This window comes from Ambystoma mexicanum, chromosome 11 (assembly GCF_040938575.1).
Source record: "Ambystoma mexicanum isolate Mex_15411 chromosome 11, UKY_AmexF1_1, whole genome shotgun sequence".
Classification (NCBI taxonomy): domain Eukaryota; kingdom Metazoa; phylum Chordata; class Amphibia; order Caudata; family Ambystomatidae; genus Ambystoma; species Ambystoma mexicanum.
The window spans coordinates 918,157,723-918,174,807 of NC_090934.1; the positions used below are offsets into that span (position 1 = coordinate 918,157,723).

Below are 17,085 nucleotides of genomic sequence, written 5' to 3' on the forward strand. Positions count from 1 at the left end.
TCTCGACGGCGAGAGGGAGATACCAGAAGCTGACCCCTGTTCAGAGAGGGAGTCCGAGAGCTCACCTTCTTCCTGGACTGTTGGAGCAGTTGGGCCCACGACCGATCTAGTCGGGCGGTGTGAAGGTCCGGGCTCGTCGACGAGGGGAGTCGTCGGAACAGGTGGGAGCCTTTCGTCCAGGGACTTCAACAGCGAGTGTAAGGAGGAAAGTACCTCCATGGAGAGAGTAGCCTGGGCGTTTGGAGGCTGGGTGAAAACTTGAGAGCAGGTTGCACCAGAAGGAAATCTGGGCCGTAGCCCCAGGTCTTCCGGGCTCACTATTCTGAAGCCGTCGTCTTCTTTGGAGGCGATCGAAACTGCCTGTTCTTGCAGCAGTGTGTCGGGTAGCCCCATGTCGAACACTTCTGGCCTCCAGGCCTGGAACTCCGTCGACGAGGGAATCGTCGTCGACGATGAGCCCGTTTGAAAGGCGGGGGACTGTGACGGAGTGGGCACTTGGATCGTCGCCGTCGTCGACGGAGGGTCTGCAGGTGGCTTAGGCGGTCCCGCCTTCGCGGAGCTCTCCCTGCGTTTATCCGCCTCTCTACTCGTAGCTGATCTTTTCTGATCGCTCGAGGAGGATTTTGGCCTGTCCTTATCTTTCTTCGACGAAGAAGAAGAGGAAGATGATTTCTTCGTCGATTCTTTCGATGAGGCCTTAGAGGAATGACTTCGAAGCACGTCCTTCTCCGTAGGTCGTGATTTTTTGGCCGGAGGTTCCGACGGATGTGAGCGTCGGGGGGCTTCTGATGTTTTCGCTGAGGCGATACTGCGCACCGATCCTACCTCCGACTGAGGGTACGCTCCAGCGCCGTCGTTCAGCCACGAGACCAGTCGCCGATTCCGGTCCTTCAGGGTTTTTTGGGAAAACCCCTTGCAAATATCACATTGGTCCGCCGAGTGGTGGGGGTGAAGGCAGTAGATGCAGTCAAGATGGCCATCCCCTTCATAAACCTTCTTTAGACCGCACGTGGCACACGGGCGGAAAAGAGGCTTACCCGACATTATTGCCAGCCCAACAAACAAAACTCGTAGGAGTTAGAAGTGGACCAAACAGACAAACTCGCAGGAGTTAGAAACAATTCGATAAGTATTTGAAGAAAATACACGAGGAGATCCCACTATCTTTGGAGACGGTTGAAATCTGAAGGGACCCGCGGGGGCGGGGCTTATATACCATCACGTCCAACGGGGTGTACGTGGGCGGCCCCGTAGAGGACGCAGACGGGGATAGGGCAGAAGTTTTTTCCTATTGGAAATGACTATATATATGTGTACCGAGGGTTCCCAGTCTGACGACGGGGAATATTCTAAGCATGTGAATCCATGAAAGATCCAATGCTGGAGAAATTATTGTGTGCCAGATTCATGTAGCAAAATAATGCTCCGTGTTGGCACCGGGAAAAGAATCTAGAAGATAATAAATCTAAAGAAAATCTTTACACCAAATTTGACAAAAAAACATACACATACAATACAACACCAATGTTCTGTATCCCTTGGTTTCTGCTGTCAAAGGGAACGAGTAGCTGTATGGGCAGGAATTATGCAGTCAGGGATGCAAGTATAGCACTCTGATGCCAGAAATTCTGCTCCGTTATAGGAAAACACACAGAACGAGGTAAGGATAGAAGAATTATGTTAAGGCCACTCAGCAAAAACAAGACACATGATGCACAATAATAGAAAAGGTTAACGTGGGGGGTTGGTCTTGGCTCGCAGGGTCATTGGCTAATAGGTGACGTGCATGCCCCAGGTTGGGGACCTGTCGCTAGCTAGTTGGAACAAATGTGGGTACTTGCCCCTATTTAATGGAAAGAATCATAATTTGAACGATATTGACATTTTATGTTAGCAGGAAACGTGGCTTCGGTCTCTGCCAGTCTGTGATGGGTTTGTGGCTTGTTACACCCAGCCAGTAAAGGAGTGCGGGGTAGACTTCACTCGAGACTATAAACACAGATTAAAGCAGACAGAGGTATCAAGGTAATTAAAAGGTGGAATCCAAATCCTTGGATCTAACTTGTAGTCGTGGAATTCAATCCAACGACCCAAGACTTAGTCAAAAGGGGGATCATTTTTATTTTTATTGGAACCCTGCCAAGATCGACTCAGCCTGCTTTCTCACTAGTGTGATGATCTTTATTGATGAATGCCGGGTAGAATTAAACCACCCATACATAATTGTGTGCAGTGATTTGAATATTAATTGTCTAGACAAATCGAGCATACCAATACAATTTAAGGAAACCTCTATTAACTATCGTAAAGACAGGGCTTTTGCATGGACACAAGAAGTTGAAAAGAGTCATCGCCACATGCTGAATTGTCAGACCAGGGGCGACATCCCGGGGAATTACACCTGTAGTGGTGCTCAAGCAAAAACCTTAATATGGGCAATAGCGATCACAGATTGCTAGAGGCCATTTGGGTAGGAAAGGAAAAAATTATGGAAATGAGGGCAGAAACTATTCACCTCACCCAGAGTAGAAATAGGCTATACATCAAGCCCCCAGATGTTGAGCATATTACCAATAGGTTGAAGGATCGCATTGCTAATGATCATTTGAGCTTGTACTGTGTGGTCTTGCTAAGGGAATTTGAATGTAGACCCTTATTCTCAAACAGACCAGAGTTCCAACATAAACATATATACAACAAGGAGCTAGTGAAGCCAAGGAAGCTATTGCAGAGAGATCTTAGGAAGCTAAGGCACCGACCTAGGTAGTTAAAGACACCTTCGATTAAAATACTGAGCATATAAATACTGGTTGTGATTCTTTAAAGTTCAACAAATGCAACAGGAGGCAGAGGTTATGCTGGAAGCAGTGTGTAAAAGACCCCTGCGTGGTTTCTGGGAACTAATTAATAACAACGGTTCTCCCCAAGCAGTCTCAGAACAAAACTGGTTTAAACACTTCACAGACCTTTTCTCGAATCCTCAAGGAACAATTAAGAGACGTAATCTGTCAAAAAAATAAAAATTTGCATAGATGTTGACGAGGATGAGATTGAGCTCTTGATAGGGAACTTGAATCAGTTGAGGGCTGCTTGTTCGGACAGCCTGACCAACATGATACTTAAGAAATCGCTGACAGCATGGGCAGACTTCATTTATGTATTGTTTGAATACATTTTGAATGCCGGAGAGATCCCCAAGTCGTGGAAGACAGCGATTATAATACTTATATTCGAGAAGGGCGATAGAGGGGATCTGACAGATTATCGGCCTATCGCCCTCTTGGATATTTCAGGGAAACTATTTGCCACTTTGTTACTCCGTCGCCTGAATTTGTGGGCGTCTAGTGTGGGGAGATTGAACACACGCCAGAAAGGGTTTCGTTAATGGGGTGGGAACCTGTCTGAATCTTTTTCTCCTGAATATATTAAAGCTGCAGTCTATGAAAAAGAGAATAATCTTTCTGGTGTTCATCGACTAAAAACAAGCATTTGATATTGTAAACAGGACAAGATTGTGAGAGAAATTGGCTAAGTGAAACTGCCCTAAAGATCTCTTATCCCCAATAATGGAGTTATATTTGTCCACGTCAAATCAAGTTAGATTGAACTTGGAGGGACAATTATCTAAAGAAATAAAGACACACAGGGGATTGAAACAAGGGTGCCCACTTGCTCCAATAATATTCAATCTATATTGTGCGGACTTGGGCGAGAGCCAAATGCACGTAAATTAGTTTCCCCCCCAAACTGAACGGTAGAGCTCTGCTTTGGATCCTCTATGCAGGCAATCTGGTTTTGCTAGACCAAACACCTACAGGCCAGGCCCACAACATTATTGGACACCCTACACGAATAAATGAGTGGAAATGATCTTGAGATCAATGTTAAAAAATCTAAAATATTGGTTTTAAGACCTGTGGGAGGGAGAGTAAACAATGGGGTTAACTGGCAAGTCGGCTGGGAGCCACTAGAGATAGTCATCTCGATCATATACCTAGGGATACGGTTGAATCAAAGCATAAATGAAGGAGTTTGGGTCAAAGACCCGAGATCCAGGGCAAAGAGTCTTGCCGCCCAAGGACAAGCCTTACACAGGAAATATATAAAGTTCACTATCTCTCCACTCCTGGCTTTCTAAAAACAAAAAGTGTCCCTGTCTCTAACATATGGGACTGAGACTGGGTTAAATCTGCCTTGTAAGATCTGGGAAGTGTTTGAGGCGATTATTTGGAAGAAAGATTAACATCTGCCTAGGAGTCTTCCGCTAGCTTTTATTAGTTTTGAGTTAGTGTTGCAGTCACTTTACGCTTCCAAATTCAGTAAAGCCCCTAGAAATTCTAAGTATTGGTACAGACAGTGAAGTACACTGGCCTCTCGATGTCTGGAGTGACAAATGTAACAGGTGCCTGTCCTCCCTGGACACCTCAATCGAAGTGCTGTTGTCTAACTCCACGCTGCTCAAAAAGAATCTACAACAGTGGGATTGGATAAACACACAGGATAGAAGGAGAAAGTATAAAATGGCGAGCAACTTTGGTAATGAATGCAGATCGATTAATTCTATACCGCAATATTTGAAGACATTTCCATGCCCTTTTTTTTGTTCACAATTCATGAGCGTTAGATTCAATTTGTACCCAACCAGGGAGGTAATGATGATCTACAAGAAGTTGGGTAGTAATGAAGCTACGTGTAGATTTTGTGAGCAGACACATGTTATTGAATCACTGAAACATCTAATTACGGCATGCGTGGGCCTAACGGAGGCAAGAACTATGTTCTTGCACCCCAGTGTGGAGGACGTTGGCTCGCTCTCAGTGGACGAATGGTGAGATATGGTCCTTCTAGGGGGAAAAACGTTGATCTCTGCAGTGTTGACATTTTTAGAGGTGTTTCCTTAATTATGTTTATGAACTTAATTTAATTGCTCACCAGGATATATGGATCTGACTGTCAATGGTGTTTCGGTGAGTTTTTTCGATTGTATTTTAATGTTTTGATGACGATTGTGAAAGTGTCTTAACATTGCTTCTTTTTTCTGTTCTGTTGATTTGGCTTTTTAAATGTTTGTAATAAACCTAATTAAAAATAAAAAAAAGTTTAAACTATTTTGGCAAACCAGGCCCTTCCTCGCCAGAATCGCACCCAAATACAAACATTAGCCCCACAAACACTAATAATTTAAAACTGACACATTAACACTTCAGCCAACATGCTGCCCCTTTCAGGAACCAAACAAACATTACATGCTCTCAAAAGCAAAAGAAGGTATTACCTGAATTGGATATTCAGGATTGGGGCTTCTGAAAAGTCTGATATGCACTCGATATTTACCACTTGCTGCACTTGGGCCCCACCATCCACTGTAGGGTCGACTGGCTTCGTCTGGAGGTTGAGATGTGAATGGTAGTCAAGGAATGGGAACAATTGATGTCAGAGCTATGACAATTGGAAATCAAACAGTCTAACACAAAGTATGGGAAGCATCAGGAAATAGCACCAGATGGGGACCATTTCATGCATTCTAAACCCCATGTTGTCCCCTTAGAGCACTTACACAAATCAGTCACTAGCACATTTTATTTTATATGATTATTTTGTATAATTCCCAAATTGTACAGTGAATACTTCAAAGCAATCTCTGAAATAATGTTCAGAAATCCATTGTATTTTGAGTGGTAGAAAATAGTGGTAGTGCAGAAAACAATCAATGTATAAATGGAGTAAGTTCCTGATAAACAGTAAGGTAAACAAGCTAAGGTGAAGGCATGTGCTAAATCACAAGAGGGTCAGTTGTAGACTCAAGGTGAGGGAAAGGGCTACTGGCGCCTGGGAAAGAGTAAAAGGGTGAGGCAATCAGAGGGGTGCCTAGTCAGATTAATGCGAGAAGAAGCAGAGAGGTTTTTATTTCAAGAGCCATTTCTTGATTGTCTTTGATTTGAATAATTGGGTCCCATCTAAGGTATTCTGGGATACTCTACCAACTGGTAGAGGTGATGAAGGTGAAAGACCTTGTACTGATGCAAGTTTTTGTTTGTACCCAACTAGAATACGTTTATCACCTTTGACTGACCTGCTTGCTTTTGATGTGTGATATGGTTTTAAGGGAGTCAAGATACATAGGCCTATTTTGTAGGAGGCTTTTGTCGAATAGATACATTGATTGGCAGAGGATTGCATGGTCAGAACAATTTGAGAGCAATGAACCCTGAGATACGATTGCAAGGTTTGAGGCCCAGATGAGTTGAGCTAATAGGTTTTGGATAAGCTGTGATTAGAAGGATGCTCTGTTAAAACTACCAAAGCAGAGGCTGTGCTATTGTCCGGTTGGATAAGAATAAGGCTCTATTCCAGTGGATTCGATTCCCTAGGATATTTCTCGAAGGCAGGTTATCTTTATATGTATGAATAGTGTTTGGCAATGGCATTTGAGACAGGATGGCGAGGTTAGTGTCTAATAGAGTGCCTAGGTTTTTCACCTGTGTGGTCTGTGTTGGGGAATATTCTTGGACATGTGATGGGGATGGAATGCCAAAGAAGATCTGATCAGGAAGATATTGTTAAGTTAGTCCTGCCTGAAACATGCAGACACATTTGATGGAGGGGTGAATAGATTGTTTGTGGTTTTGCACTAACGTTGGTTTAGGCACTGTCGTCAGAGTTGAAAGATGTCAGTGACACATTTAACACATTAGCAAACTGTTTCAAGTAGAAGCTGCGACCTTGGGGAGAAAATGTATCTTTTTAATTTTTTTATTTATTAAAGTGCTTTACAGTTTACAACAAACTTTTACACTCAAAAACAAGAAAATGATAAGTTATTCAAAATTGTTTCAAAGGCTTGCAAGAAAAATATCCAAAATCGTCAGTGAAATCTTCTCTCATAGCAAAAGTCAAATCAAGTGTATGGTCGCAAGTTTAGTAGATCGCACTAAAAACGAAGGCCGAGCAAGGTCATGCTGCTTCACCCTCTGCAATTCTGTTCTTCAAACCCAAAAGGATTTCCTCTAGGAGCGAAGTTAGAGCAATAATTAAAGTCTGATTTGAAGTGGTCATGAGCCTTTCCCACAAATCATTAGAAGAAATACAAGCAGTTGATTGTACAAGGGGCCCCAGGTGATTAATTATGTGCTGTAGGAAAGAAGGGCACTCCAAAATTAAGAGAAATAATGATTTGGTTAAATCTAAACCACACATCCAACAATCCTCTGGATAAGCCCAATTTGGGCCCCATGACTTCTAAGGTAGAAGATTTAATCGAAATTTTAAATACAGGTCTCTGTGTTTTTTAGATGGAAACTTTGTAAGATAGGGTCATATCTTAGACAATGGGACGAACAAATGGGGATTATTTGTATATTTGTATAGATTGCCAATCTATTGGGTCTCCATGATCTTGAATTCTATCCCATGGGATAATTTCCTTTCTTTCATGTATTCACTGTCTGAGACACCCAACAAGATCATATTGGAGAAATAAATGCATTTTCTATGAAACCTGTCTAGTGCCGAGGTATGAGGCAAACTACCCTCCAGAAGGTTCTCCATATAGGAACAAAGGGAAGTTCCCTCGGCCCCCATAGGTTCTAAATGCAGAGACAGACACCTTTTTATGTATAGGGCCCACCAAGAAGTGAGGCCGAGTTCCAACCTAATAGCACTGATGGGTGTGGATTTAGGTAGGCCTAAAACAGTCCTCCAAATTTTCCCTTCCAGTTTATAAAAAAAGGATCTGTCCTGACAACGCATTAATTCACGACCATGCAGAATAGCAGCAGTAACTTTGAGCTTGTACAGTTCGATCAATGGCAGAAAGGAGCAGGTGCAAAGCTTCCTACGAAGGGCCTTCACAAGGGTGATGCTGGGCCCAAGTCTCGTGATCATTCTTTCCCTTTGGAGCTGAAATAGGTTTTTTTGGGGAAATTAGGAACCCAAAATAGATTATTGCAGGGGCCTGCTGGATTTTGGTCTGATTTAAGTCCAGACGTAAGACTTCAGCCTACGCTTTGTGGAGTAAGTTAGCACAAATGATTTCCGGGGATTAATTCTCAAATGATTTCGCTCCATATACCCATTTATCCCATCCAGAAGTCTATGGAGGCCCGCAGGGGTGTAGGTCCATCAACAATAGGTCATCCGCATAAGCAATGATGTTTACTCCTAAATCGCCCCATTTGGGCCCTCTCATGTGTGGGCGCAATCCCTCACCCACACATGAGAGGGACTCGGTCCACAAATCTGCCATGAAGAGATTAAAGAGGATGGGTCCAGAATACAACCCTGGTCGACCCCTCTTGTGACTATGATTGGTTTTGATAAATCACCAAGGGTGTTTTGTCTAACACTTACAGTATTGTTACTGTATAGTAGCTGGATCATTCTCAGAGGTCGTGTACAAATCCCCCACCATGTCAAGCTCCCCTAGAGTAAAGCAAGGTCGATGTGGTCGAAAGCTGCCTTTAGATCTAAAAATGCCACGCATAGTGTTTTGGCAAATGCACCGCCCATATCTGAAGTGCAAGTGGCACTAATGGTCCCCACCTGTTAGGGAGAATTCTCAGAAATGTGCTAATTCTCTCCACCTTAGAGACCCCTAGTACTTTGCTGGATTTTGAGGACTTGATTTTTTTAACCTGGAGAGTGTGACCCTTTTTCCCACTCTCTCATGTATTTTAATGTGAATTTTACCTCTGTTTCTCTTTTGGTTGTGGAGTCTGAAAAAACTCCCTAGGCTTCATCTTTTACATTGTGTCACACAGCACCTTCAGTGCAGTGGCACAGGGAAGTCTTCCAGATTTCCCAAACGTTTAATTACCTTCTCTGGGATAAACTACTGTTTCCCAGAGCAGTAAAGTGAAATTGACTTTACTTACCATTGTAACTTTCTAGACCCAGCACACACTATCTTACCATAGAGTGCTGGAGGGGTTACTTAGTATCCCCTGTGTCTAGATCCTCATGTAACATTTTTTATGTTACCCTTTCCTCACTGAATGGCTGGTGGCAGTGGTTTCATTTGCAGCACCATGGTTTGCATTTACCGCGGGCTGCGTTTGCAGCTCCGGTAAAGCAACCGCGGAGACATGTTTTTCAAAATGGCGCAGGAGCAATCTTTGACAAAATGGGCCCCAGTCTTCTTTTTTTCACCATTTCTTTGTGGAAAGGTCCTTCTAGAGATTTTCTCTGTGCGTAAAACCAGGTTTGGTCTCTTTGGAGCCAGAGGCGGGGCTTCACTCCTGAATCCCGCCAAAGGCGAAATAAACAGGGTGTCTGGGGTAGGCAGCAAGTGAGGGAGGTTCCCGAAACTCCCTGTGCTTAGTCTCCTAGGAGACCCAAATGCACTCTCTGGTTATTGGCTGGCTGGCTGTCCAGAAAGGACAGCCACCCTGCTGGGTGATTGACAGCTAGGGTGGACTGAATGGGAGAGAAATGAATAAAAGTAGAGTCCTTTAGCTTGAAAGGCGACCACTGGACGAAGGAACCGAAGAAGAACTTGGAAGAGACGCTTGCTGCAACTCCTGGATCGTTGGTTTGCCCGGTGAAGCCCTGCTGCAGTGCCGAAATGCCAAGTTTGCATCGACCGAGAAGTCCCTGCAAGGACGACTTCTCCCCTTGAGATGATGGGACCAATCAACTCCAAAGTAAGCCACCTGGACATCCATCTCGGAGCTGGTTGAATTTCCACAGAGTTGCTGCTGGAAACAGTATAGCCAGGGGGAGGAACACTAGATTGTGCGCGTTGCTTTTAAGCTGGGCTAGAGCTTTTGGAAGATCCTCCAGACTCCCAAGAAGCAGGACTGACCACGCATGAGCCCCCTCAACAGAGTGTGGGACCCCAGAAGCAAGGAAAGATCATCTTGATAGCCAGGAACCGCAATGTTGCTATTTGCGGTAGACACAAGGAGCAGAAAAACGAAACAGCCACTACAAGCGACATTTGTCGGTTGAAAGTTTTGACTGTCCCAGTGCATTGCAGGAGTCCCCCAATGTCCTCTTGCTTGTCCCCACGAATGAGGCCCAGGAACAGTGAGATATGCAGAGCTGCACAGGAACAGAAGTCATCAGCTGCATCTTTTCTTCATTTCTAAGGTACTGTAAAACAAGTCTAAGAGAACTTACCTCTTTCCGTAGAAGTGCTCTTAACATGCACAGCTCACAAGTCTAATAAGCTTGTGGCCCTACATTTGATTCTTCTTTTCATCAAAGACTCCTAAGAACTTGTGCAAAGACTTTTCAATTTACTTACCAGAAGTGCTTCATCCTATATAAGACATTTGCCTATTGACTTTGACTTAGCTTATTCAATTGTTTGACTTCTTGGAGGATCCAAAAGTATTTGCCTGCCTAAGAATATTTGTGTTCTCATAACCTTTGCCTCTAACCAACTTTTAAGAGTGTTCTGAATGCCAACTGTAAGATATTAATGTCCCCAGCACTCTTGTTATTGAAGTCACCTGTGGGTGAAGGTTGTGTCTGTGGGCCATCCCAAAAGGGTCTTTTCTGATTCACAAACTAAGAGTGTACAGTATTAAAGTGTATGCGTGTGTTACTATTCTATTGCTCCCTTCTGAAGAAGGCTTTATAACTGACTGATAAATTAATAACTGTTTATGCAAGAAACCTTGAGTATAAGAGTTCATTTGAATACCTCTAACTGTGAATCTTTGTGTAACTCCACTACAGCTCACATTTCCCCTATTGAGATAAGCCTGGCTGCTCATCACGCTACCAAAACTGTGTAGTACAAGCTTATACCAAAGGTTGGGTTGCCCATACCTGTAGTCAGAGTTGTGTGTAGTGGTCCCAGAGGGTACTGAATACAAACTTTGCCTAACACCACCCCTTTCATCAACCCTGTTTGTAGTGGGCTCCGCAAGTTCTTACTATCCACCCATTTGTCTTTTTGAGAATCCTCTCTTTAGTAATAAAGAGGATATGTCTGTGGGGTTGACTTCTGCTGATCTGCTATTTAGGAAGGATGTCAGTCAGTTAAGAACTGTTCCTTCAATGCTAATCTTCCTACAAAGAAACAAAGGCATTTTATGAGCATATTATAGCCTACTGTGTTACAGCTGTAGTTAAATCAAGTAACATTAGAATTGGGGTATTGTTATCCAGCAATTTGAGATCATTTTTTTTCATGAAAATGAGGGTGGTTTTGGTGTTTCCATATTCTCTGAACTCCAAATGATTGCCATGGGATAGGTTATGTTACTCACAACAACTGCTAAGTCGGAAAGTTGCAATATTTTCCATTACTTGGGCCACATTGGAGATGTTAGCAATTAAGTGGGAATTCATTGGATCAGTAGGGTTGTGTTTATATATTTTCATTTACTTTCAAAAGAGTGAAATTATTGCTTATTTCAGATAGGCCAGAATTAATATAAATTGAAAGAAGCATTTCACAAATTGACAAATTTGGAGGCTGAGTTATACGTAGATGTGTTCAAGTGGGAGAATGTGCAAAAAATGCAATATTCTTTGGATGCTTGGATGGATTTGGTGTTTTTCACATGGAAGCGCAGGTGGTGGGACTGTAGGTCATCTGGACATCCATGATTAATTGGATGTCAATCTTACGACACCATTTGTTGTGTGTGGTTGATGGTGGGGTTAATCTGGTTGATCTATATTGGTGAAGTTAATGATTTGAACATTCTAAAGGTCCCAACAGATTTGGGTTTAGCAAAAGTGTCGGGAGGGATTTTCAGAACCAGCCATATGACAGGGTTCATAGAAGTCAACCTAGTTGATGAGCAATTGCTTTTCACACTTGGCCTAACCAAGCTCTCTCAAGGGAGAGGAGGGTGAGCAGTAAGGAATATTTAGCAGATTGGGGGTGATGTGCAAGTACATAAACAAAGCAGACAAGTAACAGGTCCGCAAAGAAGCATACAAAATATGCTATTTATGATCCCTTATCACAATTGGAGGTAAAACTCAGGAATATTATACAGTACAAAGCACTCCAACATATATGCATGCACAATTTGTATTCTCAAAGTGAATTTACACAACACTTTGCACTTCAGAACAGTAAAAAAAAGCAATTCAATAAAATCAGTCCAAAAAATGTACAAAGTAAACTAAGAAAGAAATATTTCAAACATATCATAATCTAACTTACAATTACAAGTGAGGCATCCAACTTAAGCAGTCCTTAAGCAGCTGCAGTGCCTGCCCCCCTTGAATCACATGTCAGCACCACACAATCTTGGCATGGAAATCTTGACATGACCCTACGACTGTCAGGGGTGGTGTATACCACAAACACTTATGCAGGTTGGATGAGAACATGCTGCAGTTTTATTTCCTACCAACATTTGTGTGAATCTCATGCAGTTTGGGCAACAAAGAATGGAATTTACAGACAAAAAAAGAAAAAAGATGCAGGTAGGTACATGGATTAAGAAGTCTCGAAGTTCCTCTGCACATGTTTTGGCTACAGCCAACATGCAAGTAAACAGTCTAAAAGCAAACTTTTGGGAAAAAGGTATAAGGACAAAATTGGGGCTACACTCCCAAGTCCACCACACTTGGGACTACATAGGGTGGAATCCCAGGCTAGAACTCCACTGGTCACAGCCAAGTAAAGGTAGTGCAATCCAAATGAGGTAAAGGGGTCACAAACAGTTATATGTACACTTGCACCCCGAACTCTAGCGTGACCAGCTCTGGGGTACTCAATCGCCAGGGCCACATCTGTCATTGGTTCGGCCCAGGGGATGCAGGCTCAGTGGCTGAAGTGAGCACCTGCATTGGGTCCGGCTAAGCAGCAGTGCTGATCTCCGGTTCTGGTCTGTTCCAGCAGACTTGCAGCAGGCCTAGCAAGACACAATAGGGCATCAGCCACAAGTACTCCCACAATGTGGATGCCCCACCTCCCCCCAGGGCAGAGCAGGCAAGAGTGGTGTCAATGAAATCCAGCAGGCTTGGTTTGTGGCAGACAACAGGCTCAGGAAGGACACAAGTCCCGGACCGGCAGAATCCCATAATCGAGGTTGGGATAGGAAATGTTGCAGAAGAGGGGCCTGGTCAATGGAAGGTTAGCCCACAGGAGTATCCTGGGAACTTCTGAAATCCACGAAAGGCAGGATACTGGTGCGGGATGCAGGACTGGTTGATCTCACCAGTCCAAGTGAGGAGGGTACTGTTGAAGGTCTTCCCTGGTCAGAAGAGTGGAAGCTGTGGATTACCTGTTGACTGCGGGGCAATCAATGTTGGTTCCCTTCCGCAACATTCTTCCACGTCTTTAGTGCCATCTTCTCATCTTATCTTTGGTGACCTTCAGAATGGCAACAGAGCTTTCCATATCCAGAATCCAGGCTGGGCAAATTGCCCCCGCCCATCAATGGAAATTATCTGCACCATTGAAACAGGTTAGGGGCTGTCCAATCACAGGCAGCCACTTATCCCACATCTGCCCACCAAAAGCCATCCTTTGGAAGTGTGGAGAGGGAGCAGGTCACCATGACCTGTTTCAAACAGCTCATTCACACAAAGTACTTTGCCTGGGAGTCCACGCAGGGCATGCCCTTGTCTGGCGTGCTTCTGTCCTGAGAGTCTGGAAAGGCCAAAAAGCAAGCTGACCAAGGCACAGGACTAGAACTAGATGGGAAAGCCATGCCATTTTGAGTATACAGTACTCAAATTGGCAAAAGATGGTACACAGTAGTGCACAGAAAAATATGTAAAAACTTTTTTTCTTTTTTAATCATTGCAGAGAGACTATATCCCTCTTAATGGATTTTATATATTTTTACAACCGCACACATTTTCCTAAAGTGAAGTGTGGCTAGGATACCTTGAATCTAAGAATAATACCTGCAGCCCTGAAACGCGAATGCAGAGCTGCGGAACGGAAGTGGCAAACTTCAGGATCACCCTCTGAAACTGGCCTGTCGCCTGCTCCAGAGGCAATACAGACTCCATCCGTGCCAAGAAAAGGGATCACATCCAGGCAAGGGTATCTGGTGCATCTGACAACACGGCTGCCCTCTTTAAAATCTGCAGGTAACTAGCCAACCCTTCTGCAGTCTCCTCCTCCCCTCTTCCATCCCAGGCCCTCTGCAACGCACTGACCACACACTTCACCACTAAAACTCTGGACATCCGGAACACCCTTGCTACCCTCTACCCCAAACCCTCCCCCAATCCCTTGCCTCCTATGGACTCCCACCCTCCTCCTTCCTCTCTCCTCCTCCTCCACTGTCACACCTGATGAGGACACCAGAGTTGTCCGCTCTATGAGGGTCTCCTCCAAACAGGTTTCCCCTTGCTGATCCAGAACCATCAAGGACAACATTGGCTCTGCTTGCTGATTTCTGTAACAACTCTTGATACAGGATCCTTCTCCGCCTCCCTCAACCACTCAGTTTCGTGCTCCCTCCTAAAAAAAAAAAAAAGAAAAAACCAAAACACCCTACTTGTCCGGCCACTTACCACCCTATTTCTATCACCCCCTTTCCCCAACTTACTTCACACACTGAACTTGTTGGCCATCTCCACGACCACCAATCTGGATTCCGAGCATCCAGAGGCACAGAAACTGTTATTCTGAACACCCGTGAAAAACTGCTTGCATCTCTGGACTAACTCTCTAGCTGTCCTCATTCTACTCAATCTCTCCTCTGCTTTTGACATGGTCAACCACTCCATCTTCATAAAACGGCTCCATGATACCCTGGGTATCTCGCAGTAGGCACTGGACCAGCTGACCTTCCTAACAGATCGTCTGTCCCAGGTAATTCTGGGCACTTTCTCATCACCTACATCCTTCTCCACCTGTGGTGCCCCCCAGAGGTCCAACCTCTCCCGCTGGCTCTTTAACACTCACCTTGCTCCGCTGGAACTCCTTTCCTCCTTCTCCCCCAACTTCTCGTGCTATGCACATGGCACACAACTCTTCCTCAAACTTCCTGCTGACCCTCTTGCTTCTTCCATCATCCCAGACTGCATATATTCCATCCAGTCCTGGTGCACTTCCAACGATCTGTACCTCAATGCCAGAAAGACAGATTCTTCCTATTGGGACCGTTGTTACCTTTATCTTCCCTTCGCTCTGGACATCCCCTAGGGGCTCTGATCCTTCTTCATCTGAAGCCAGAAACCTTGGAGTCATGTTCGAATCCTTCCAATGTTCAACTCTTCCTTCTCAAAGGAATTCTCCCTTTTCTCACTTTCTCCCAGAAGCTCAATGTTACCAGAGCTCTGGTTCACTCTAGGCTAGACTACTGCAATAGCCTTCTCTTGAATCTACCCTCTTCATATCTACAACCCCTACAGCTAATTCAGAATAGGGCAGCAAGATGTATCCTTGGCCTCAAGCCTAGGGACTGTGTCTCTCCTGCCCCAAAAACTCTTCACTGGTTCCCGGTTGCTGCAAGGATCAAGTTCAAATCCCTCTGCATCATCCATAACGCTGTCTGGGGCCGGGGATCAAGCGGTCTGCAACTTGATCTTACTAGGTACTCTCCTTCTATACCTCTACGTTGCTCTGGTACCAACTCTGTGTGTAAAACGTTGGCCGATCTCTTTCTTCAACTGGCTCCCTCTTATGGAACAGCCACGCCCAACCTCTTTGTCTTGAGCTGGACGTCCTCAAATTCTGCAAGCTCATCAAGACTTTCCTTTTCACCTCCTCCTTCTCTTCTTCCCTCTGCTAATCTCACAGTCACTGTGATTGGTGAGCAGGGCCCTTATGTGTCCTTGGGGACCTGGCCTCCAAATCTATTTGCCTAAGCCTCTGCCTACATACAGCACTTGCCTTGGCACTTACTGACATTTGCCATTGTAGGCCTGCACTTACCCATTTATTTATTACAACGGAAAGTTCTCCCGTGTAGTACTCCCCACACTGGGCACTTCCACCTGCTGCTCACTCACTCACTGGGCACTCCCGCACTTAACCCCCTCTCCTCTATCTGCACTTGCATGCTCTGAATGCTCACAAGGCCTAGTAGGTTCGTCTTTATTCTCCAATGTATTTATTGTTTTCTATCTCTGCTGCCCTGTAGGCGCTTTGAAACAATTTACTTGTTGCATAAGTGCCTAAAAAATGCACACTAAATAAAAATAAATACATTCTTATATCTTTTTATTTCATTTGTAACTTTTGAATTACAAATACAAAGTGTCCAAGAAGGGCTGGTGCAGTGAGGGCTGGGAACAAGGGCAAGAGGGCATTACCCCCTCGCAGCCTTTCCAGGGCTGGCAGTAAAATCTCTCTGGGCCGGCTGGGCTGGTCTTCATTTAAATATGTACAAATGCAAAAAGAGAAGCCCTCTGCCTTCTGTCTGGAAGAGAATCCACAAGAGTAAAGTGGAGACACTCAGGCTGACTGACACAACTGTATGGTCTCTGTACGTGCGCCCCTGCATGCGACTTTTAACGTGCACATCACAGACAAATTTAATAGGGTGCAGCTGGGCCTGGGACCACCAACATTAACAAAATGCAGCACGTTTAAACAGTCCTCATTGATATTGGTATTTTATTTGTATCGCACTCATACACAACTGTTTCAGAGCGTGACGAGGCAAAGGAGGGGAACAAAGGAGGACAAAATAACAATCTTACTAGGCCCAGTGACACTGAGAACACGGCAGGATAGCGGGAAGGGGGAAGTGCAAGGGAGAGGGGAGAAGTGGAAAGTGCTGAGGAAGGGATAAAACACAACTGGTAGTGCAGCCAGCAAGGTGGCAAGTGCAAGGTTTAAAGCGCAGGCAAGGGGTGTCTGATAATTGGAGGTAAGGGGACTGTAGGATTACAGATACAGACCCAAGTTCAAGGGTAGCCAGGAGACGGTGTGGGTGTGTGGCTAGGTGGGCTGGGACCTGGGCCTGAAATCAGAGGGTATCCAGGTGCACGGTGCCAAGCAGACAGATCAGCAGGGGAGAGGAAGAGCAAAGGCAGTAGCAAAGAGGAAGGTCTGGAGGTGCTTCTGGAAACCTGAGATGGTTCTCCTCAAGTTTCAGGGTGGCAGGGAGGCTGCTCCAGAGGGAGGCCCCAGCCAAGGAAAGAGATCTACCCCCAACTCATTGTTTGGAGAAGCGACTGACACTGAGGGAGTTGGAGGTGGAA

General features: G+C 44.8%; 1 protein-coding gene across 2 annotated transcripts in view; it reads right to left on the reverse strand.

The window, feature by feature from the left end:
* Positions 1-17,085, reverse strand: part of AP2A2 (adaptor related protein complex 2 subunit alpha 2) — a 1,261,084-nt gene that overhangs the window by 94,498 nt on the left and 1,149,501 nt on the right. For both annotated transcript variants that reach the window (XM_069624009.1, XM_069624008.1), the window contains one exon: positions 5,276-5,399. In XM_069624009.1, the coding sequence (XP_069480110.1) occupies positions 5,276-5,399 (124 nt within the window). The remainder of the gene's footprint in view (positions 1-5,275; positions 5,400-17,085) is intronic.